Source organism: Trematomus bernacchii, unplaced genomic scaffold, assembly GCF_902827165.1.
Source record: "Trematomus bernacchii unplaced genomic scaffold, fTreBer1.1, whole genome shotgun sequence".
In the NCBI taxonomy this organism is placed as follows: Eukaryota; Metazoa; Chordata; class Actinopteri; order Perciformes; family Nototheniidae; genus Trematomus; species Trematomus bernacchii.
This window is the reverse complement of record NW_022987710.1, coordinates 3290827-3317288: the sequence shown is the minus strand read 5'-3', so window position 1 is coordinate 3317288 and position 26462 is coordinate 3290827. Positions and strand designations below refer to the sequence as shown.

The 26462-nt window shown below is 41.1% G+C and overlaps 1 protein-coding gene across 1 annotated transcript in view; it reads right to left on the bottom strand.

Annotated features, from left to right (window-relative positions):
- LOC117491157 (voltage-gated potassium channel subunit beta-2-like) overlaps window positions 1–26462 on the bottom strand; it is an 86087-nt gene that overhangs the window by 8809 nt on the left and 50816 nt on the right. Inside the window, exons 9-10 of the mRNA XM_034141022.1 lie at window positions 7488–7608; window positions 6549–6637 (exon numbers count right to left, since the gene is read on the bottom strand). Of these exons, the coding sequence (XP_033996913.1) occupies window positions 6549–6637; window positions 7488–7608 (210 nt within the window). The remainder of the gene's footprint in view (window positions 1–6548; window positions 6638–7487; window positions 7609–26462) is intronic.

Genomic DNA, 26462 nt, shown 5'->3' with positions numbered 1-26462 from the left:
CCCCCGGCCCTGGCGCGAGCGTGGAAATATGATTGGCGGCAATTTCATTTGAACGGGACGGCGCAAAACGAGAAACATTCGGACCCAAGTACCGAAGGAATGAGGTATTTGCGGTCTACAATGACAGAGAAGAGACTGTCAAGTTTGGCTGTACTCAGCATTGAATCAAAACGCACTAAAGCTGTTGATCTTAATACGTTTGTGAGGCGTTTTGCTGAACAAAATGGTAATCGCCGCATTCAGCTGTAATAGACATGTCAACTTGATGCTCTGCTCACGGATGAGCATACAAAACTGTTAAGATGATGACCTTACGTGTGTAAATATATTTAGTTTGTTGGAGATGTGTTGGGCCTGACGAACCTCAGTGGACACAGAAGGGGGCAAGACATTTATAAAGCAATAATGGGAATGCTGAATGAAAGAGGGTGCAGCTGCCTTTATTCATAACTGTGCAGCTTGTTGATAAATCGTGATCTTCTCGCTCCCAGGAAAGAAACTTAAAATAATGAGACTAATGGAGTCTCTGAAAAGGTTCAAATTGGTACTTTAATTAAGTAACGTGGTTAAAGAACAAGCATAAGGTAAGGAAGAGACAAAGCCGGCGATGTCCCTGGGGAGGCTGCAGCGTAGGAAAGAGGGCGGGTTGTACTTTCCGATCTCCTTTATACTTTTCTTGTTCTCTCCCGCTGTGCAGATAGGGGGACCGCCCTCCTCATCTGCATGGTTCGACATCGCGTGAAACAGAGGATTTCGACATTCTGTATTCCCTGCCTACTTCCTTAAGCCTTTTCTCCTCCTTATCTCCTTCATGACTTTCTATTTAATACCTTATAAACAGCTGTAATAGTTAGTTTAGAAATCCTAGAAACACCTTTACGGCACAGTTCTCATTTACGGTAACTCCCTCTGACGTCATAGCTACTCACGTATGTGAAAACACTTTACGATCAACTGTACCTTCATTTAATATTCAGCAGTAATAATATCTCGACGTCTATAGATGTAGTGTTAAAGTCCGTAGGTTTTGGTGTGTAACACTCCATGTCATTTTCACTTTACATTCAGAAAACACATTGTTAGCGACATTCTACATACTGACCGGATATGAAGGATTTTCAGAATAAAAGCTTGGCATTGAGATTTCCTGAGAACTTCCGGATTTTTCACAATAAAACAGCTTTTAAACTGACGATATGTTTTAGACTAAATGATGCTATTAAACATTGATTTTAATTTCTAACAATCTCTTACACTGCGACTCTGAGGGATCAAGCACAGACACAATAACAATGAAAACTGCTGCATACAGATTATTTTTGTTTTTGCAACCTCGTGTTAAGAATCTTGTTGCAATTGTTTAAAAGTTTGAATGACCGTAATAAACGGACCTTTGTCTTATTGAAAAAAAAAATGTGGACCTTTAAGATTTGTATTTGAGTACCCCTGCCCTACACCCTTGTCAAGGCCTGCCTCCCCCAACTCACTCCTCTGATCACCACAGTCATTAACTCCTCTCTGTCCACTGGCCTCGTCCCCCCTGCTCTGAAACTTGCTGCTGTCATTCCCGTACTCAAAAAACCTGGACTCAACCCTGATTCCCTCAATAACTACCGGCCCATCTCTAACCTCTACAATCTAGTTTCCGTACTCGCCACAGCACAGAATCTTCCCTACTCAAGGTCACCAACGACATTCCTCTCTGCTGACTCTGGTTCCCTTTCAATTTTCATTCTCCTTGACCTAACCGCCGTATTTGACACGATCAACCATTACATGCTTATCACCCGCCTTCAGTCCTTAATTGGCATAACTGGCACTGCCCTCTCCTGGTTTGAATCCTATCTCTCTGACAGATATCAATTAATTTCCATCAACAACTCCAAATCCCCCACAGCCCCCGTCAATCATGGCGTCCCTCAGGGTTCTGTACTTAGTCCTCTTCTGTTCATCATCTTCATCCTCCCAATTGGACATTCTCCATCACCACCAACTCCAGTTCCACTGTTATGCTGATGACACACAGCTCTACCTATCAACAACATATATTTCTCCAACCACACAGCTCACGACCTGCCTCACTGACATCAACATTTGGATCTAAAATAATTTTCTAAAACTCAACTGCGACAAATCGGAACTCATAATCATCGGCCCAAACTCACTTACCCACTCAACCCAGGATTTTTCACTTAACATTGACGGCTCCATTGTCAACTGTAACCTTCGTATCATCCTCGACCCCCCCTCCCTCATGTTAACCAGGTCAAAAAAGCCTTCCACTTAAAGTGGACCTATCATGCAAAATGCACTTTTGTACGTCTTTTATACATGAATATGTGTCCCCGGTGTTCCAGGGAACTCACCAAGTGTCAGAAAATACAACCCTCTCTCTTTTCCTCCGTACCCAAATCTTTTAAAAACGGGGCTACAACGAGCGGATACAGATTCCATCCGACCCGACGTCAGCCCGGAATAGTGGGCGGTGACGCTCCGCCTACGTGGGCAACGCTCCACCTATCATGGGAATGAGAGGATGGGCCACGGCCACGGCCATGGGCCAACCCATCTGTGTTATTTGCCAGCATGTCTAAGGCAGTGAAAAGTTGTACTGTTGTTGGCTGCAAAAATCGTGACAAGGGACTGCATGCAATGCCATCCCTGGAAAAACAGAAGAATCTGTGGCTGGACTTCATTTTCAAGGGGAATGTGCCAGAACACCTCGGCAAATGTCTGCTTGTGTGGTCTACACATTTGACCTCGGACATGTTTATCAACCTCCCTCAAGTGAAACGAGGATATGCTTCCAATCTAAGGCTAAAAACTGGATCAATACAACTATCCGGGACCAGGACACATCCAATTTGGAAGCTGTACGTTTTTCCATGTTAATATTTGCATTCCTTTTTATTTAGCGGTGTTTTTCCTGATAAAGTTATCTCTACTACGTAGCTTGTAGCATGTAGCTTCGCCGTATCAATGTCGCCTCAAACCCAAACAGTAATCGGTTGGGTGTTTATATGTTTTTGTAACATTTTATTTCATTTTGTAAGCTCCGCAGTCTTTTCTATTTAAACTATCAGGCATTTGCTAACCTGTTCAGACATACTGCTGTAATGGCGATCTGTGTGAAGGCTGTAAAGCCTAGCAGATACCACAAGTATTTATTCTCCTATTTATTAGTATTTTTGATCCTCTAAAATCATATTGAGTAAGTTATAACAAACGTAATCTTCTGTAGGTAAGTGCCGTTTTTTCCAGCGTTTTATGTAAAAGCTTTTGTGATTGTAGTCTATAAGAATTATCAAATATCACCGATCTGTAAGCTAAGCTAAGCTACGCGAATGAGACGTGATGTGATTCAGCATCGGCCATTGGCCCCCCCACTTTTGAGCCCTGCCCTACATTTTCGCAGCGGCGGATGCCGCAGAACACAGTACAAATCCCGTTTCAATAATTCCCCTCTACTCTAAAGTCGCATCTAAAACGCGATCTGATCTAGCTGTGTATATTTTGTTATTTGTTATTGTTATATTCAATCTCATTAGCTACAGGCATTTTTGAAGCTTGTAAAGGGAAGATGACAGCTCTCACTCGCCACTCTGCTGTTCCACAGCGCCGCTTCCCCTCCCTCTGCTGAAATTATGAATGTAAGGCGTATAGTAATCATATATAACACGGCAGGGTCCGTTACAGTTTGTTTGTATCTGATTTCAAATAAACAAAGTCTTGGCTTTCAGAATATTAAACTTGTTTCGGCAAATTCAGATGATAAATACAACTTTGAAATTGTATTTATTATAATTATACAAATAGTATTTTATCATCCTGAATACTAAATTGAGATGATTTTGTTCTAACTATGTTTCTTTTATACAGGCCAGCACCTCACATACTACCAGCGGAAAACCTGTGATGATAGATTCTGCATGTCAAACTGACCCACCGAAGCTGCGTACTGTAGTTTTTATGGGTTCAATGAACCGTTGATTTTGACAATAAAGTTCCGACAGTTTATATAAAATGTGTCGTGATTATTCATGTTAGATGGGTAAAGTATATGCAGATTTCAAAAGCAAAAGGTTGTGTGTGGACTTTTTTTTGTCATCAACAAATGGGTGTGTTATGCCATTGCTGTGTAGTATATAATATAATAGTAACGCCATGTACAATGACAGAATGAAATGAAAGATTGCATAAAACCATATACACCAGTATTTATTTTCATGAACAATATTAGCATACGTTTTACAAATTTGCATACGCTCGTGCCGGGACTGTGCCTCGCCCCCTCTGCAGGGTGCAGGGGGGCGTGGTCAGCTGCAGCTCATTTGCATTAAAGCTACGTCACAGAATCAGCCCTTGCAAAAACAGGGCTGGAATAGAGCAAATAGAGCGAAATGAGGCATGGCTAAAATGCATGATCTGTTTGGTATTTTGAAAAAAAAACTTCACAGACATGTTTTATATAGGTATGGCCCTACAATATATTTTTCAATATACGTCCAAAACTCTGCTGCCCGTATGCTCACCTCCACCCGACGCTCCGACCACATCACCCCTATCCTCCACCACCTCCACTGGCTCCCCAACAAAACACCTCTTTGACTTTAAAATCTTACTATTCACTTTCGAAACCCTCAACAACCTTGCCCCCCCTACCTCAGTGACCTCAGCCAACAACACACCCCCATGCCTCGGGTCTGCTAACGCTTACCTACTGCTGCCCATCAGAACCAAGCTCCGGACCTGGGGAGACAGGGCCTTCGCAGCAGCCCCCCCTCACTCTGGAACTCCCTCCCCAGCCACGTCCAATCTGCCAACACTCTCACGTCATTAAAAAAATCCCTCAAAACTCACCTTTTCACTAATCCACTAACCCCTCCCCCCTATTCCACCTAGTTTAGCACTTTTTCCTATTGTTGTCATTTTTCTTCTTTACTTGCTTGTAAAGCGATTTGAGCACCAGGAACAGCGCTTTTTTCTACTTATGCCCCTTTTCCACCAAACCGATTCTTAGCCGGCCCCACTCGGCTGCCCGGCAAGAACCAAGAACCAATACTTCACGCTTACGTCGGAGAGGGGCAAGATTAACCTGGGCAATAACATTCCATGGCGAGTATGGCATATAAAAGTTTTAACAAGCAGTAGCGCTGAGCAAAGTGACTAGAAGGCAACCACACACTTGTAAAAAAACACACGTTATAAAGTCAGGCACACCATTAGTGTGATGCTTTTTATTTTTACCTTACTTTAATGACCATCCGTTCGCTGTTATTGATCATTGTGGAGAGCAGGCAGACGTTTTCCTGTTGTTTTGTATTATAGCAGCTATCGGATGGAATCAATACATGGGCTACACAGGTTGTCATGTCCGACTATCATAAGTAGAATCATAATGAAAAATACGGCGGTAAAATGTGACTGTAGAAAACGGCTTATGCCACAATAGGATAGCAACAAGTAGTCAAGATAGTCAGATTAGCTTCGGTTGCTATGCTAACATCACCCATTCTATACCAGAACTTTCATAACACCGTTGTTATGCCAAACTGCGTCAATTCATACTGACACACATTCACTTATGGGGATGGGGGATATTTATCAGCTGCTTGTGTGACAGTCAGACAGTGAATACTGTCCAGCGGACGCTGCCGTGAGTTAACGGTAGACTAATGAACCACATTAATAAACAATGAACCACGGCACGGTATGATTAAAAGTAACACGATCATCGACCCAACGCAGTCCCCCGTTGTTGTTGTGAGCGGCGTTGGGGAGAAAATCAGCTACGTAAACCGTGATGTCATGACGCAGCAGCGGCAGCACCAGTCGGGCTCTGAGCGGTGCTACAGAGAAGAACCAGTTAAGCACCAGAAAAGCACAAGAACAGTTCTTGAACCCGAACCGGTTTGGTGGAAAAAGGGCATTAAAGAACATTGCCAGACTCCGACCGTCACTCTCAGAGTCTGTTGCTGATACCTGGCTCCACTGGCTGCCAGTCAAGTCCCGCATTTCCTACAAAATCCTCCTCTTCACCTACAAGTCCCTCTATGCCCATGCCCCCCACTATTTATCGGACCTCCTCCGCCCACATGCCCCTCCCCGGAACCTGCGATCTTCAGACTCCGGCCAGCTTACCACCGCCCGCACCAACCTGCGAACCTTCGGGGACAGAGCTTTTAGTGTGGCAGCCCCCACCCTCTGGAACGCTCTCCCTGCGATGATCCGCAACATCCCTACTCTTGATGCCTTTAAAAGGGCCCTCAAGTCCCGCCTATTTGCCAAGGCCTTTGGCCCCTAGTTTATTTGTTGTTGTGTCTGTCTGACTGTTTGTCTGACTGTTTTTTTTTGTTTTACTCCTGTTTTCCTGTAAAGCGACCTTGGATCCGCTGAAAGGCGCTATATACATTTAGTTATTATTATTATTATTATAAATAAAATGTATTATTATTATTATTATTATTATTAATAATGTATGTTATTGAACTTTTACCAACATTAGATAACATGCAGTGATATGACCTGCTGCCTTAATGCTTTCTGACCTGTATTGCTTTGATATTCTCCATCAGCTGGTCCGTTCTGGACACTCCCAGCAGGACTGAGTTCACCCCCTCGTTCCTCAGGCACCATGCTAGACAGCACAGGAAAAATAAAAATGGGAAGTCAATCCTTTAGCAGCCATTTTATTTAGAAGCAAAGAGTGAATTAAATTGATCTACAACATGGTATAGGGATTTCCCAGATCTATGGGTGCTTAACACATTAAGTAGTCTTTCTTTTTCTTCTTTCTTAAGTATTTCTGGAGGCTGATTTGTGAGTGGTTGACCTGATTGTTGTATGAATGGCCAATGTGTGTTTTTATTCATGTTTTTATAGTTTTACACTGTGTTTTAAAGATTCTTTATATAATAATAATTTTGGGATTTCCTCCAAACACCCTGGCAGCGCCCCAGCTGCGTTTCACCCCCTCTTCCTCTTTATTTGTATTGCTGCTCTATCAATAAAAAATGAAATGCCCCAAAAATAACAATTTTAAAGAAAAAAAAAAGGGTAGTGGCTGAATGACTGTTAGCAGCTAACACAACTGCACGAAGAGTGCAAACAACAGCAACAGTGCTGACAGCTGGGGGAAGGGGGATGTGTTAATGTGCAGATGGGGGACAGTGTTATCCAAGGGAGACTGACTTAATTCTCTGCTCAGGACCAAATGACTCCAGTATATATTAAACAGCTGGATGTTTGTGCTATATTAATGTTCTCATTTTTCTGTATAGATAAGCGGTAAGCATATGGAAACTCCTCTGGTTACAGGTTACTTAAAGTTAAGGAAATGTAGGAAAATGTGCATACAATTAACCTTGAGTGCATGTAGCTTTTGAATAAGGCTATGACGGAGACAGAAACGTTAGCTGTTCAAGAAGAAAACACATCGACAATCATATAGGAAGATACATATAGACAGCAACTCAGTTTGGATTTACCAATAGCCAGTTGGGGCAGAGTGCAGCCCATTCGCTCAGCAACTGCCTGCAGCTCTTTTAGCTTCACCTGCTGCCTGTGCCCCTCCTCACTCAGGACCTTGTCCTTCATCCATTGATAACCCTGTTGAAGACAACACAATACAGAGTACATGGCAAAGGGCATGACAAAGATATTCCAAGTGCAACCAACCCTGAAAGCAAGGATGACTATTTTCCAATTTTAAGTGTGAATGCTGTTCAACAGCATTCCACTATTGATCTTCTTTTCTTTAATCTTCTTCTTTTCCTTATTATTTAACCCAATATTTTGGCTTTCAATAACTTCATTATACTTTCAGCTACACAAACCATTCGAATATCAAAATATTCAGCCTTTTCAGCACATAATGGGAAATGTTCCCAAACATTTCAACAGTGTGGAATACCTCTTTAAAAAAATCGAGGAGGGACAGGGTCGATTGGAGAACCAGAGGGCTTTATTTTGGAGACAATCTCCTGCACAGAGGACAGAGTCATAGGCTCAAAACGGTCAAAAACAGAAAAGCAGGGGGCAGAGACAGAGGTGTCGTTTGCTGGAGTAGTGATTTGAGTCCTAGTTGAAGTGACTTTATTAATAAAAAATTGAAGAAAATGTTCACAGACTGCAGGGGAGGTCTCCACACAGGTAGTCTGAGGGGCATTAAGAACTGAATCTATTGTCTGAAACAGTACACAAGGTTTGTGACAGTTTAAAAGAATGATGTCAGAGAAATGTTTTATTTTTGCCTCTTTCACAGTTGTCTGATAGAGACGCCAACACTGCCTCAGCATTTGAAAAGAGACTTGTAGTTTGTCCTTATTCCATCTTCTCTCAGCTCTACGGCATGCACGTCGGGCAGCCCGAGTAGTGGCATTTAGCCAAGGCTCGGATTTAGTTTTGGGTTGCCTTGTTTTTAATGGAGCCACAGTGTCTATAGCAGCTTTACATGTGGAGTGAAACCATAAACTAAGCTCCTCCATAGTGTTAGACATAGGCTCATGAATAACACCGTTTTTGTGATTAAACACGGCCGAGAACTGACCAGCAGTGGAAGTGTTAATAATACAAGATAGCCGGGCAGCAGCACGCGGTTTGACAGTAGTACAGGCAAGTGCAACATCAAATAAAACAGGCATATGATCTGAGAAAACAGCGTCACAGATCTCCAAGTTAAGAACAGGCAAACCATATGATAAAACAATATTGAGTGTGTGTGTCCGCGTTCTTGCATGGGGCCAGACCATAGACTGTATATATAAATGGACGTAGGGTCCGTGACGTCACCCATAGGATTCTGCAGAGGTGCCGAGAAGCCCTTAGTAGGCGGAGTCGGCCACTAACGGCTCGACAGTGACGTCAGAGTCTAACTCCCGCCTGCTCCAAATAAGGGCAAAGAGGCGGAGCCGAGGCGGGACCTGCTGCCTCCGAGCTGGAAGTAACAGAGCTAGCTCAAGCTAAGAAGCTAAGCTAACATGCTCCCCATCTGCCGTCACATTTTACGTTTCTAAGGTAAGCGGACATGAGACTATTCAGCAAAACTATAAATAATAATCTAAGTTATTGAGTTTTTAGCATAATACTTCAGAATCTTAAAATCCCTTAACGTTTGAATGCAATGTGCTAAATGCAACACTGGAATCAAGCAAATTATTAATATGTTTGCATGACATTAGTTATTTATATTTTGCTATCACTTAATTATACGTTTAATACATTTAAGTTAAGCTAAGGTACATGTGATGGTAGCTAGTTAGTGCTCTTACCTGTGAGGCTTCCTCCAAACAGCATTATAAACAGACTGTATCATTAAAACTATAAGTACCAGTTCTAGATCCTTGACTTTAGACAAACAATTCAAAAGACAAAATGTATTTAAAGACCAATCTTTATTTGAATGTGCCTCTTAACCTGAGGTATTAGTTATACAGTAATAGTATTGACAATCTAAAAAAACTGAGCAACTCAACAGTCAACTTTATATTTCTTATTGTCTAAAGCATTTATTATTTTCATTTTTCCCCTCTCATATTCAGTGTGGAGTGTGGACGGATTGAGACAGCGTGGTGTCCAGAGAGCTGCAGAGACTTCAGGGAGAAACCTCCGTGTGATGGACGTCCTGTCTGTTGGTTTGGCCGGAGAGGACTGAGGGTCTTTCCTCAGCGAGGAGGACCAGGCCTGATGGAGGAGCCCATGCTGGGCATAGCTGATACCAACTGCACAGGCCTAGTCTGTCACTTTATTTGACTAAATGTGTTTACTTATACATTGAATAGGTTTACACCTTCTGTCCATATGTGCTTTTTTATTTAAAACATGTTTGATTAACTTTTGGTTCACATTTCAATAAATTGAATTTGTATTTGCACTCCTTTTGTCCATTATTCTTACTGAAAATGTTAGATTACACATTCACATCTGACTGAAGATTGGCCCCATTTATTTGTGACGTTTTAAACTCTGCGATACAAGGCACAAGTGTTGTGAAGCTCATAAAGTGAGGCAAATAGAAATAATCAGCTGATGGAGTGTAGATGTGGAAATAGGTGCATTCGATCAGCTGACTGTGTTTTCACAATAAAAGTAGTTTCTTAGTGAATGTCCTGTACTGGTCTTAAAATCTCATAACATCAGCTTTTAATTTTCCTCTTGGATGTTCTTCTTGACCCTCAGAGAAGGAGAAAATGTTGAGTCGTGTCTTTCAGGCATGTCCTTTCCTAACAAAAATTACAGGAAACTTAAAACATATTATTATTGTGTTATTTATGAAAGAGGTGTGTTTGTGTGTTTAGGGGCCTGTAGATATAATTATTTTAAATGTTTTGTATGTTTTTTTTTTATTTCAACAGTGAGCTACAAAGACAATCAGATTATGAATGAACAGTATGAAATGCATCAACATTGAAATATATTTTATTATCAAAATAATATTGAACTCTTATCAAAACGTAGTGCAACTGTAGAAGCTTGCTCTGTTGTCTCACTGAAAGAATCACTTTTACCACGTTTTTACAGACAATATTGAGAGATAAATAGCAGTTCTCACTATGTGTTAAATAGCTTTGCTTTCAATACATTAAATTAGAAAGCTGACAAAGTCATATTGCTTGTTAACATCTAAATGTAACCTTTTGCATGGAAAAAACCCTCAACTTAACTGATGTGTAGGTGATCTAGTATTTAGTATTGTTTAATGGAATGTATATCAGTGTATTAAAGTCAATACTTCATCTATTTAAACCAATATCTTTCTTGATTCTTTGTACAGTATGAAAAAAGAGTATTTGTACCTGTGCTGAAGTTCACTGCTGTGAGGAGTCCAGTGCTGTCTCTCACTCTCTGGTCCAGCCTGTCTGCATCACCTGAAAACTTTAAACAAACAGATATATATGTAAAGTACCATGTGTACAAACAATATAACTGATTCTCTTCTGTTGAACATGTTGGATTGTGTATTGCCCGAGTCAGGGTCCTTTTTATTTTACTGTAACTTTGGAAGTTGTGTTACCAATGCTTACTATTTATTTGATACCAATTTGGTAATGCAATTAATAAAAACAACAAGGTTTGGGTTCGTTCTTCAGATGACTGTGACGTTAATGTGTAAGCTCAATAATGAACTCCAGCTCAACCAACCATATTGTAATATCGAAGTAATCATCTTGAAATATGACATTAATAATTGTAATATACACACATCTTATTGTGAGGTTGATTTCACATACACTACTTCGACGTTAGCTTGTCTACATACTCGAGCATAGCCAATTTAAATTAACCTTAGCATGCATAAAGTTCCCTACATAATAAAATATCTCTCTAAGTTACAAGGATGACCTTATTTTATCAACCTCAAACAGAAGCCGTTTGTTCTACAGTATTATCCCACTTAACGCTTAACACTTGTCTATTTCGTTTTAACCTTTATATATACGGTCTATGGTTTTAACTTGGAGGCTACGATTAGCATCGTTAGCACCGATGTAGCTACCACACGCTTACACGCTAACACATTCATTAGTAGCTGATTAAAATCATAAACACATAAATAAAGTACTCGAATTTCACTTACCGCAAAACGGCATTCATGCACCGTCTGTTTTAACCGCAGAGCGAGTCACAATAGTCCGATATATAAGCATGAAGAACAAACAAACACGGCCGGGGTCAAGTTGTGTTCCCTGGATGAACTGAGCAGGCAGAGTCCCTGTAGCTTCACGGAGCAGGCAGCTAGCAGAGAGACAAGAAGCTAACAGCAGCAGTCACTTGACAGAGCTGTCACTCAATGTGACCACGCCCTAATTTATGCAAAAACTTTAAGACCTAATATAAATAAAAGGGTCGCGTTAGAAAACAATTCACTCACAGATTCATAATCATGAAGGTGGAATCTAACTATATCTATAATAATATTTATTGGATCCATAGGTAGAAACATGTTTTTTTAGGCTGTAAAATTGGGCATTTTAACATGGGGGTCTATGGAAATTGCTCCTTTCTGCAGTCAGCGCCTATCGGCCAATATATGAACTGCAGTTTGTGGCACTTCCGTATTGGCGTCCCGGCTCTTCCCCAGAGTTTGCCGCTTGGGCCAGACACATACTGAACAAGACTAAAAGAGTCAACGAGGTTTAAAAAGTCCTTTGCCATAGGTTTTTCAGGACAACACACATGAATATTAAAATCCCCAACAATAAGGACACGGTCATATTTCGGCATAATTTCAGCCAGAAAGTCAGAGAAATAATTTAGGAAGTCCTTATTGTATTTGGGAGGTCTATAGACCACAGCACACAGCACTGTGAGAGCGGCCGAGCTCAAACATATATTTTCGTTTTACTGGGGGAAGGTCGCGAGGAATAATGTTGGTTTATATCAGTGGTTCTCAACAATCCCCACGCAAATACACAGTGTACCCACGACTGTTACAATGAAGGCTCGATAATCAGCTCACGGCATATAGGTTTAAGCAGGGGTAAAGTGCTATTTTTATAGGTGGTGTGTGGACCTCACATAGGGGGGTCCGGGGGCATGCTCCCCGGGAAGATTTTTTTTTATAATATTGAAGTTAAAAGCATCAATCTGGTGCACTTTGAGAGCAAAATGAAGAGATCTATGGATACATCTCAACACCCATTTGAAACAGAACTGTAAACAGATTTACTTTTTCTTCATGGATATTTTACAAATCACTCCCCTTTTACACTTTATTCTTTTTTTACTGTCATATAGTATTTCATACCTGTTTTTCATTTATTCTCTTATTTTTTTATTACTATAATGATCATATAAACGTGTGCCTCGGAAATAATTGTTTACATTAATCGTGACCAAAACGTTTGAGACCCACTGAAATAACTTAGACTAAAGTTAACTATCTAAACACTCAGAGAGTCCTTTAGTTCAGGTGTTACTGCCGGGCCGCGAAATAGCTGTGAGTTTATCGTAATATTTGCAGAATTATAAATATATAAAAATAATTTTCGCACCTATGCCACCAGTCATATTATTTCATCCAGTAGCTAGTTAATCTTTCACCAGAAAACCGTTGAAAATGGCTTTTATGATGTTCCGAGGGATTCGGCGGCTCAGCCTAAGGTCTCAGCCTCTTGTGCACACGAGAATGTTACCGGTGCGCCAAGTAGGAAGAGGAGCGCACAGGAGACAACCGTTTGATTGCAGACTGTTATGTTTATGTGGGGAAATGGTGGTGCATACATTATTTGAGATATATTTCAAACTCGGACTTCATTTTAAGGACATGTCGGCCAGGAGTGTAGAGCTATTTGTTTAAGCACCGGATTGGCAAAACAGGAGAGTAAACCAGTCTGCCTTGATCTATCAATTAATGTCCGGGATTCTCACGGTATCTGCTGCCCGCAGCTGTTTTATAGAAGGAAAACCTCCTTCACTTCATGAAATGGCTGCAGCATCAGGAGGCAGCGGGACATACACACATCTCTACACACATCGAACTGCCCGATTACTCCTACTTTTATTAGTTTTATGAAGGAGATGTCCAGTCAGTCACCAAGGCGCATGATGTGTGTCTGTATGTGCTCTGCTCAGCTCAGCTCTGTGTGTTTGTGTCTCTCCGACACCGGCATTTGTTTTCAAATGTTTATGAACAGTAATTTACACACATATGGCTAACTCCACATATGCGGCTGTTCCCAAAATAAATTAGTTTAAGGCGAGACACGGCAGGCAAAAACATAGTTTTTCCTGCACTGGTCAATTTTGAGATTTTGTGCTATTTTGATTCCATAACATGTTTTCTTTCAGGCTTTTGGAAGGAAAACGTACAAAATACACATTTAAGTGTTTATTTTACTATAGTTTGTCTATTTGCGTCTGTAGATTTCTCCTAAATTTACCAAAAGTTAGCATTCTAACGTAACATAAAGTACCGCGACCGCTGTTTGCACCATGTCATCAGAGGTATCGTTGGAAAGCTCCGTCTCTCCTGCACAATCTCATCGGATCCAAATATGGTCATTTCCTTTGTATCAGCAACCAATCGTGAAAGTACAAAGGGGTCTTAAACCAAGAAACGAAATCTCATTGGCTGGTGTCAATTTCTGACAACGTAATTCGTTCAGATGCGTCACGTGGTGTGCTAAAGCACTTCCTGGTTAGCTTTCCGCTAGAAACTTAAATCTGAAAATGGCAAAATAACGGCAAAAAAAAACGTTCACAGAGAAGACGACAACAATTGTCACTTGCACAAAGCAAGGTTATACAAAAAACAAATGACCCCGAACATGAAATACCTTCAGGGAGTGCGTCGATGCGCAAGCTATCATCCAGATAACAGGAGGGTTTAGCTAGCGTCACACTGCATCTTTAAAGGTCGTTTTCTCAAAATGAGTTTTTTCTCCTACTCTGAGTTCGAAATTTCCACTTCAGTAGCAGTTACATACACCAAACCTTCCAGTTATATTCCTATCAATATTATGAAGGCTTTTACAGAAGGGTTTGGTCATATATAATTCATAGCCTGAATTATATAACATTTTATACCTAAAAACATGGTGAAAATTGATATTTTAGGGCTGTTGACAGTATTTTCTGATTTATGGAGTGATACAAAGAGATATCCAAAATCCCTTCTGTAAAAGCCTTAGATACTAATATGACTACAAAATGAAACAATAATTTTGCTCCTAGCTTTATCCAAAATTCAGATTTCGGTTCCTGAAATGTGTTAAAATATGTCCATATTTCATGAGATAATGGATAATTTGCATATTTAAACCCGCTATTTCAGAAAACTTGTAATACAAAAAACAATTGCCTTATTGTAAGTAATTAACTGGAGAAATCTCTAGCTGATATCTTTAAGTTAAAGAAATTACCCTATTCACCTGGGGTGTCTCGCCTTAATCTTAATCTCGATGTAGTGCTAAATGCTGTCGGAGTGCACCGGAACGAACGACACTATCATAATATCTTCTGAAAACAAATGCCAGTGTCACACACACGCACGCACGCACGCACGCACGCACGCACGCACGCACGCACGCACGCACGCACGCACGCACGCACGCACGCACGCACGCACGCACGCACGCACGCACACACACACACACACACACACACACACACACACACACACACACACACACACACACACACACACACACACACACACACACACACACACACACACATCTACATCTACAAAGCCATGCTGGGTAAACTACCTTCTTATATCTGCTCTTTGATCTCACGGACAGTGGCAAGTAGCTATTGCCTGAGATCACAGGATGTGTTTTTATTACATGTGCCAAGTGCTAGGACTGTTTTAGGTGCTAAAGCTTTTATGTGCGCTGCTCCTCTGGCTTGGAACACCATGCAAAAAATATTGAAACTGAGCATTTTGATTCCCTTGCATCGTTTTAAAGCACGGCTGGATGAAATATTATTGGATACCTGTAAATGTAAATAGGTTGCTAATGTATACCCCTGTAATTATGTTGTGATGTCCTTTTGTTTTCTGTTTGTTTTTATATGTGTAACTAAATGTGCCGCAGGTCTCCCTTGTAAAAGAGATCGTTGATCTCAATGGGATTTTTAACCTGGATAAATAAAGGCTACAAACAAACAAACAAACACACACACACACACACACACCCTGGCGACCGGACATCTCCTTCATAATGCGCCTTCTCCTCGTTTTCCCAGCATTCACTGGATTATCCGTAAATCATACAAACAAAACCAAAACGTTGATTTATCTGTTTTCCCGTTTTGGTTTAAAAACTGAATAACGTCGGTTCTTTTTTAAACTTTGTTAATATGTTTTGGATGCATATTGTTCTAGTATTTGTTCAGGCTGTTACATACAATTAGCCTCTGTTGCTACCTGCTGGTGGTGAGTAAATATTAAAATCAGTTAAAATTGACAACCGGTCCGCGATTTTTTTTTAATGTATCTGCCGGTCCTTGGCACAATAAAGGTTGGGAACCCCTGCTTTAGTTCACTGAGCCTCTCAGTCTGACAGGAGAGGACTCTCCTCCACCTTGTTGTTGAAAAAGCTCCTTATATCCGTTAGCGTAGCTCGCTAGCACCAGAAGCTAACAACAACGATCTCCGGTACCGGTGCGCTCTCTCTCTCGCTCGCACACAAAATGGCTCGTTCCACACACACAAAGAGCCGAGCTTGAATTAAATACAGAGACCCAGACGTACTTGTACTGTATCATATTATTTTCGAATCAATAATTTTCCATATTATGATTTTTTTTTTCATATCCATTTTTCCTCCTGGTCTCTCCATGTTCAATTCAGATTGAACATAGAAAAAAAAATGTAAATTATAGTGTCCGTCCAAATTTTTTTTTTACTTATAGTGAAAACCACCTTTGAATGATGGGATAGTAGACTAAAAGCTTTAATAATCCAAACTATAACATATAATAAGTACCCTGTATCAAGATTGATGCAAAACAAGTGAAAATGTACCTTTTTAGAGAGATTTAGAAAAAAACAACCACTTCTGGGGTCATTTGGGTGCATTTTCCATATCTCTGGCCCCCCTTCTTCGATTTTGATGATTGACATCTCTTTTTAACCGTTAGAGCCAATAGAATCGAGGGGAAGTTCCTCAAATCCATCTAAACATTACCCATTGGTGAATGAGTGATGCGTAGCCAGAATGCCCAAAACCGGAAGCTGGGTTGTAGCTTTAATAGTGCTAATAACAGCTAATATGAAATCTCAGTTTTTGACAAAAATGGAAGTGACACAGACACATTGGATTAACCCAGTGGTTCCCAAAGTGGGGGGCGCAGAGGCATGACAGGGGGGGCGCGAGAAACCAGGAGGAAAAATGGTTATTAAAAAAAAAAAAAAAAGATTAAAAAAAAAAGAAATCATAATTTGAAAAATTATTGATTCGAAAATAATATGATACAGTACAGTACTATTACGTCTGGGTCTCTGTGTTTCATTAAAGCTTGGCTCTGTGTGTGTGTGGAACGCCATTTTGTGTGCGTGCGCGAGCGAGAGAGAGCGCACCGGTACCGGAGATCGTTGTTGTTAGCTTCTGGTGCTAGCGAGCTACGCTAACGGATATAAGGAGTTTTTTCCACAACAAAGTGGAGGAGAGTCCTCTCCTGTCAGACTGAGACTCAGTGAGCTAAAGGACTCTCTCAGTATTATCTCAGTGGGTCTCAAACGTTTTGGTCACCATTAATATAAACAATTATTTCCGAAGCACACGTTTATATGATCATTATAGTTATAAAAAAATAAGAGAATAAATTAAAAAACAGGTATGAAATACTATATGACAGTAAAAAAAGAATAAAGTTTAAAAGGGTGATTTGTAAAATATCCATAAAGAAAAAGTAAATCTGTTTACAATTCTGTTTCATATGGGTGTTGAAGTAAGAAGATATGATTCTACACTGTATTGAAGTAAACATGTATTGTTTGAACTGTTTTATGTAATCACAACGGTCTGGGTAATTATATATAGAATAGGAATGTTATTCTCACTTTCAAACTCACTGACTCAGAGATTCTGTGTTTCACACACCAACATTGATCCTTATCACCACTAAGAGCCAGATGCTGTTTCTAAGTCGTTAAAGACATCGTAAAATAGGAAAAGATCCCCTGGGAAGGAATGTAGAGTAAGATAAGGTAAAGATAAACATTGACTTTTGACCTAGTGTGGTTTGGGGTCTCACTCTGTTCGAAACTCTGATTGACCTCGGCCAGAAGCGAATCCAGCCAATCAGGACACTTGGAGGAGGTGGTCAGTTTAAACAGCTCCTCCCCAGGGCTTCTCTGATTCGCTTGGGAGAAAAGTGGGAAGGAAGAATCGACAAATCTCCGCCCCAAAGACAGATAGAAATACTGACGTTTGTGTGTGTAAAATTGCTTTTGGGTTTGGTGAGTGGCAGGTCCTGAGAACTGTGTCCGTATCGCATCACAAACCTGAAGTCCAATTTCTTTTTGGTTTGATGAGTTGGCGGGTCCTGACGCATTTGTCCGCATCGCATCACAAATCTAAAAGCCCGGGGTACCCGGAGTACTCTGTATAACTTGTATATGTGTTTGATTTCCTACCAGTAAACTCAGATAATTTGTTATAACTTTGATTCCGGTGTTTTCAATTCCTTTCTTAATTTAATAGAGATCCAGCCTCATCCAACGAACGGCGCGTAGCAGAGGTATTCTACTCCTACAGTGTTGAGAGAGGTATCCATAGATCTCTTAATTTTGCTCTCAAAGTGCACCAGATTGATGCATTTAACTTCAATATTTAAAAATAAATCTTCCCGGGGGAGCTTGCCCCCGGACCCCCTATGTGAGGTCCACACACCACCTATAAAAAATAGCACTTCCCTGATTACACCTATATGCCGTGAGCTGATTATCGAGCCTTCATTGTAACAGTTGCAGGTACATTGTGTATATGTGTGGGGATTGTTGCAGTAGAAAATTCCACTGTAGCGACCGGTACATTAATGGGAAACCCTAAATGATTGAGCACCCTCTATGAAACGTCAAGCTACCCCACAGCACCCCCAAAATAAATCTCTGGCGCCGCCACTGAGCCTGACTTGTGTTGGGGGGGGGCCCGACTTTTTTTTTTCTCCAAAGGGGGGGCCTGACAGAAAAAGTTTGAGAACCACTGGATTAACCTATGGATTAACCTCTGGCAGCGTTTTTATCGTTGTAATGCCATTGAACACAACTTTTGATCAGAACAACAGCAAAGGTAAGACAATGTCCCGTTTTTGCTCCGTAAAGCTACCTTGTGTGATGTCTGGGTTTGCTTCCCCTGCCGCGAGTTTTGATCGCTCAGTGATGATACTTATACCCCTAGAATCTGTGGAATCGCAGCTTGCTAGCTGATATCTTGTTTGTGCAGATCCGATAAATAATAAAGTATTTCTACCGTGAGTTCTGTGCTAAGTGCGTTAGCATTTTTTCGCTCAGGGCTCATTTAGACGCTTCTTATGAGACTTGTGTTTTGTTTCGGTAAAAATGGTTCGTATCGTCAGTTAGCTGAGTTTCTTCCCGTTAACTGGGTATTACACATTAACAGGTTATTAAATGTTAAGAAGTCCTGAGACACAGTTTCGTGCTGAACAGGTTAAATGGCACTTCATATTACATGTTACTTGTTAGACGTTTTTATCCAAAGCGACTTACATACTCAATACTGTGGGCAATCCCCACAGGAGCAATTTGGGGTGAAGTGTCTTGCCCAGGGACACAACGACATGCTGACTGCAGTGGGGTTTGAACCTGTGCTCCCCTGATCCGAACACCAACGCAGTAGCCCACTGCGCCACACATCAAAAAGGTTGCTGACCCCTGCCTTAGATGCACAAGTGATTTGACCATACACTCTTCCATAAATGGGTCAAAAATTACCCTATTAGAATAATATGTGTTTTTATGCCATTTTGGTTAAGAATAATCACTTGTATAATATTTTGTGTTATATTTTGGTCCACACAAGAATGATTTTATATTTTATTTTTCACTATTTATAATGTTAAACATTTTTGAGAAAATGCATTAGGGTCATTTTTGACCCACTTATGGAAGCTTGGGGTAGTAATACAAAAACTACAATTTATTAAAACGTAAGTTAAAAATGTAAATGGCATGATATAAAAAATGTTTTTGGAGGAATAGCTGGAATATGAAATGATACAAAAATGTAATATTTGAATGACATGAAATTAAAAATTATGTATTGTATTTATGTATTTATATTCCAATGCTACCAGGACAACATGGGCTCTAAGGATGCCGTTTTGTTTCCTGCATGGAGCAGACAACCTGATCAAGCCGATCACTACCTGCTATGTATTGAGATACATTGAATTTCTGCTATATCAAAGTTATATTCCCAATGTGTTGGCAGTGAGATCATTTAGAAATGTTTTTATTGCAGGTGTTATTGATAGCAGAATGTGAAATCCTTTTGTTACACTCTCTTATCCCTGGTGGCTTTGGAAATGAGTTCGTACAGAAACCTTCGGTACCACGTCATCGATGCATTTCCCAATGTAGCAGATGACAGTGTCCGTGTGTGTGTTGATGTTATTGTCCTCAAACACACTCCAATCCGTAGATGCAAAGCAATCCTGCAGTGCTGCATCTGACTCCTCGCTCCATCGCTGTACTGTCCTTGTTATTGGTCTGTCCCTTTTAAGTTTCTGCTTGTAAGCAGGCAGCAGCAGCAGTGAGATGTGGTCTGATTTGCCGAAGGGAGGGCGAGGGAGAGCCTTATATCCATGTCGAAAAGGGGAATAAACATGGTCCAGTATGTTTCCCCCGCGCGTCGGGCAGCTGATGTGTTGGTAATATTTTGGCAAGACCTTCTTCATGTTGGCGGTGTTGAAATCTCCGGCCACAACGAACGCCGCATCTGGCCGTGAAGTCTCGGTCTTATCAATAATCCCAAACAGCTGATCGAGTGCCGTGTTGTCGGCGAGCGACTGCGGCGGGATATACACTGCTGTTATCACAACAGATGTGAATTCCCTCGGCAGGTGAAAGGCCCAGCATGTGATCATGAGGTGCTCTAGATGAGCGGAACAGTCCGAAGAAATAATCTTCACATCTGTGCACCAGTTGTTATTAGTCATTACACACACACCGCCTCCCTTACTTTTCCCCGAGTTAGCAGTCCAGTCCTGACGAAAAATAGTGAATCCGTCAGGAACAATGGCGGAGTCCGGGATAGCGGGGTTGAGCCAAGTCTCAGTGAGAATTAACACGTTACAGTTCTTAATGTCCCGTTGAAAAGCAATCCGGCTTCTGAGTTCATCTAGCTTATTTTCAATGGATTGAACATTAGCCAGAAGAATACTCGGAAGAGGGGGTCGATTCTCTCGTTTCCTCAGTCTGACCAGCAGCCCGGCCCGGCACCCTCGCTTTATCTTCTTCTTGCGTGTCTCAGGTAAGACAGCAACAGGTAGCCATGGCGAATCTCCATTGTCTGTCGGAGGGTTATTATTGTCCACGAAGTTTCAAATGTGAAGAAGTTCCTCTCTGCTATATTGTATGGCAGAGTAGGTGCGGTCGTCTTGCATGTTGCGAACCATGTTAAAAGTAAAACGGCAAAAGTAAAATAAATACGAAAAGGGGCAAAGTTGGAGAGGAGCCCAAAGACGATGCGGCCATCTTCACCGGCTAAAGTAAACAGATATGGTTTTGAACTGTATTTTAGTGAACATGTATTGTTTGAACTGTTTTAAGTAATCCTCACTTACACTCACTGACTCAGATATCCTGCTACACACACATACACCTCCTCCCACCAGCACACACACATATTCTTTTCAAGGTCCTTTCTGGGCATCAATATATCTGTGTACAATGTTTGGTTGTCTGGGAAAGAATAGTTTGTGTGAAACATTCCTTGGGAAAGTAAAGGAGTGAATACAGGTGGTTCCTCGGTGCAGGAAAAAGACCCGAGGTGACAGGGCTTTCAGTGTTGCAGCTCCCAGACTGTGGAACAGCCTCCCAGTACATATCCGGACTGCTGAGTCAATTGAACTTTTTAAATCTCAGCTAAAAACCCACCTCTTTGCACTGGCTTTTAATACTAGTTGAACATTACATTTTTACATTTGTATGTGTTTTTAAAAAAAATATTTTTCTAGTTATTGTGCTTTTTATCATGTTTTTAATTATTGTTTTATTATTGTACTCCCATTGTGTTATTTAATATTTATTGCCTGTACAGCACTTTGGTCAACTGAAGGTTGTTTTAAATGTGCTATATAAATAAATAAAGATTGAGATTGAGATTGAGGTGCAGAGATAAAGATTGACTCTGTCCTTGTGTACTTCCGAAAATCTCACGCTCCATCAGAAGAAACATACTTTTTTCCCAGAACTCTGATTCGCTGTATTGGACCCGACCAGAAGTGAATCCAACCAGTAAAAACACCTGGGGGAGTGAGCAGCTCACACAGCTCCTCCCCACGGACTCTCTGATTCGCTTCGGAGTAAAATGGGACGGAAGAGTCAACACATCTCCGCCCCAAAATATGTTTATGTATACTGTTGTTTATTCATGCGAAATGCTTCCTGTTTCTGACTGGCTGGTCCTGATACCTGTATCGCACGGCAGTAGAACTGGAAGTCCAGAGTACTCTGTAAACTTGTATAAGTGTTTTGTTTTTTACCAGTAAAATCAGATTATTGTTATAACCTTTATTCCGGTGTTTTGAACTCCTTGTTTTATTAAATCTAACCAGGCTCATCTAACGAACGGCGCGTAGCGGAGGTGGGCTTTAAGCCACCACCACGGTGTTTGCCACAACACGGCGCATCAATGTTTCTCCACATCAATGTTTCTCCACAATTAACAGGTTAATAGTGGCATGTTTCATGAGGAGCCTTGTTCTCTGGCTTCAGATTTCTATAAGCCATGTTCTATGGCTTCAGATTTCTATATAAGCCTTGTTCTATGGCTACATGTTTTGATATAAGCCCAGTTAACGTTTGGCCTAGTTTAACTTAGGGTTATCATGATTGGTCCACAGCAGAGATGTAACTACCGTATTTTCCGGACTATAAGTCGCGTTTTTTTTACCTGTCTGGCTGGTCCTGTGACTTATACTCCGAAGCGACTTATATATTGAATTTTGTCTGACTGTGTTCAAACTCCGGCCAATAGATGGCACCAGCGCCATATAGATAGAAGAGTTACGACAGCGGAAGTCCAAAATGCTTGATCGCCACGTGGTTCAGGGAGAGTCAATAGTTCTCCGGTAGTTCTTGGCGGGACATTTGAATGAATGATTACCGGAGATAGAACTACGATTTTTGGTAATAAGTAGTGAATAAAGGTTTTGATTTGCAATATTTATACAACATACCGATGTGTATGTATTTACATCAATATGTTTTTAAAATAAAATAGAATATGCTAATATTTATGGATAATATTAGGAATAGTGTGAACAGCTAGTTTACTTGTTAACATATACATGTTAAGGCCCGGACACACCAGTCCGATTTTGGGAGTCAGAGGCCGTCAGAGGCCGTCAGAGGCAGTCAGGCATTCGCGGCGCCCTACTCAGGTTTGTGTGTCCCGCACCGTCGTCTCTTTACGGCACCTTTTCACACCTCCGTACGCCTCCCGCGATGTTGAATCGGCCGCGGGAGGCGTCGGGAAAGTCATGTACATTTTGCAAGAAGTGGCCATTATTCAGATAGTGTTTCTGTCTGCCCCTCTATTCTTTCTCCCATTATCCTCCACAATCTGCCTAGAAGTATTTTAACGTTGTAGCTGTTCAAGATGGTCATTTTAAAATGTGTTAAAAATATACTGTTAGTAGTTAAACCAATAATAATGTGCGGCTGCTACTGGCAGTTATGTAGGCACATTTTTAATTTTTTATTAACGCTGTGTGATTAAAAGAATAAACACAAATCGCAGGATAGGCAATACAAAACTTTATTTCGTACCTTGATACTACAGCCATTGATAACACAGCATTAGACATATTTGGCAAACTCTTTTTTTTATTGTATTGCACACTATTTTTATCGTATTGTAGTCGATTGTTGACATTGTACAGTTCTTTAGACATATTTGCTATATCTTATCCCACTGAAAAGGCACTGCACCGACACCGTTAAAATATTGGCATAGTTCAGTGAGAAAGACCCGAAAACGGTTGGCTAGGATGCCAAAGGCATTTTCTACCACCCTCCGAGCCCGCGACAGCCTGTAGTTGAAGATGCGTTGCTCTACAGCTAGCCTGCGGTTCGGATAGGGCTTCATCAGGTGCTCCTTCAGGGGAAATGCCTCATCTGCCACAATGGACAAACCGCCTGGCCAGACCCTGTGTTTGTTTGTTTATATCACTCAGTCTGTTCTTCTTCTCTTGGTGTATAAAAGGCAGTCTGTCTTCCGGTTGTTGCCTCTTTTGAATGACGAATACACACTACCGCTGCCTGCTGGTAAGGACAGTTATTGCCACTCGTCGACTGAAGTATTTGCGGTGTGTTCGTGGGCGGGTGGCGTAGCGGGCGACGTAGCCGACGCAGGCGACGAAGCTGACGTAAAAGTCGGGACGCCTTCAGTACGCGTTCTTTGGTCTCAGGTGGGTGTGTAGCCTTGGTTAAAGAGCCTGTTGCTGTTGTGTATTGGTTTGAATTATTTAAAACAAATATTATCTTCTTAAACAGGTATGGTAGTCAGGAGCATCACTTCCTAATGTTTATTGATATATTTAGAGGAAGGGGATGGCAAGGAATGCTTCAAAATTTAGATTAGATTAATTTCTACCATTTTTTTAATTCATGGTGGTTTCAGTAATCCCATGGTACCTGAGGACATAAGTAATCTAAATGACTAATGTAATCTTTATAACTTTCAGAAAGGACAGGAGACCAACAGGTGACTATCAATGGACTAGCAGCAGCATGATTATGACGTTAAAAGTGTTGTTTTAGGAACATCCATTGTAAATAGGAAAAAATGGCTAGCTCAAGTCAGCAGGAGCAATTTAACAATCAAAACAGACAGCCGCAACAAAATATGCGAGGTAATCATATTCAAACACTGCATTTGCACTTTTTCACAAAACGAAGACCACACCATTGGGAAGCTTAATGTTTGGTTTAATACAAATAACAGGGAAAGGCTTGAAAAACTCTGAGAGTTGAGACTCAGGGTGCAGGGTGAGGGTCTCAGTGCAGGTATTCAGGCTCTATTGAATCCCCCTCTGGTTCTTGTGCTGAAAGAGGGAGAAACAGACAGGAGAAAGGGTTATACACACCTATATAGCACACCTATTGGATGGGAAATTGCCTTGGGGAGATAAGGTGTGGTCTTTGTTTCCAACTGAAGTTATGGAACTTTATTATTTGTGAGTTTAACAAAGTATGACAAATGGCATCAGTAATGGATGTGATATGAATTTGAATCTGCCCCTCCACCTGTAACATCACTGCCCCTCCACCTGCCAGCACCCAGCCAACATCCCTGCTCCTCCACCTGTAACATCACTGCCCCTCCACCTGTAACATCACTGCCCCTCCATCTGTAACATCACTGCCCCTCCACCTGCCAGCACCCAGCCAACATCCCTGCTCCTCCACCTGTAACATCACTGCCCCTCCACCTGCCATACAGTAGGTTACTAACATACACTAACAAGATTACTTATATAATACAGTGATATAATACATGTTTAGTATGCTTACTTATATACAACAGTAGTATTACATTTACCTTGTGTTTTCACTCTCACTTTGCCATCATTTCAAAATCAGCTGAGCTGCAACATAATACAGACAGGTAATAATCAACAGAATACACTAAAAACACTCACCCATAAATTACGTTTTTGTTTACTGTTTGGAAGTCTCAAATATGCACTCTAAATTCATATCAATAGCGATGTATCACACAAATAGCTCTCTTCCTTATTATTGTGTAACGTTAACTTTATTATACTAGCTTGTAGGCCTACTCCAAAATGGAGATCGTAATTTCTCCACCTCCACTCATTACAATCACACGTGCCCCAATGTTATATTTAACTAATATTATATTCCTCCACCCCACAAAAAAATCACGTTTAGAAGCCCTTTTTCTCTAATTCCACAACGTTGGATGAAACAACATTAGGAGAACGGATTAATAGGCTGTTCATGGTTAACGTGTGTTGCTAACTTTATCCGGTATCCTAGCCTAATCTGTTATCTGTAAACGTTCCCTAAATCAGTAGATTATGGGATAATCCACTAACATCCTTTAATACACATGTTAATTTGACTCAGATGTGCTGATAATATCCGCAATATAAATCTTTAAACGTCTTCTTACCTTTAAAAGTCCATCACGAACGCTGCAACTCTACTGCGCTGCTAGCCGCAGATCGTGGAGCCTCTCGAGTCAATAGTCCCCCGGAAGTCAGCGGCAAGCTAACTTCCGGGGAACTATTGACGGCTCCACGATCCGCCATTGCTGTAAAAAAACTGGTCCATTGGAGTGAACGGAGATGTCGTAACTCTTCTATTATATGGCTCTGGATGGCACTATATACACAATCGTGATAACTGACAACTGCTGTACCACCGAAGAAGAAAAAAGTCACGGGAGGATCATGGATGTATAATAAGAACGGGGAGGATGCATCACGTAACTTTCCAGGATGTTGTGGGATGGATCGACACAGCATGGGCTTCAGTGAAGACCGACACCATCCTGTCTGGATTCAGAAAGGTCTAATCGGAGCTGATTCTGATCGTGAGTCTGACGACAGCCCGGAGCAGGACATGCTGCTACATCAACACCTGTCGGTGGAAGTGTTTGACAGCGTCACAGTGGATAAATGTGACTTATACACCGAAGCAACTTATATATGTTTTTTTTCTCTTAACGACACGTTTTTTTATAAGAGCGACTTAAACTCAGGTGCGACTTATAGTCCGGAAAATACGGTATGTGCTT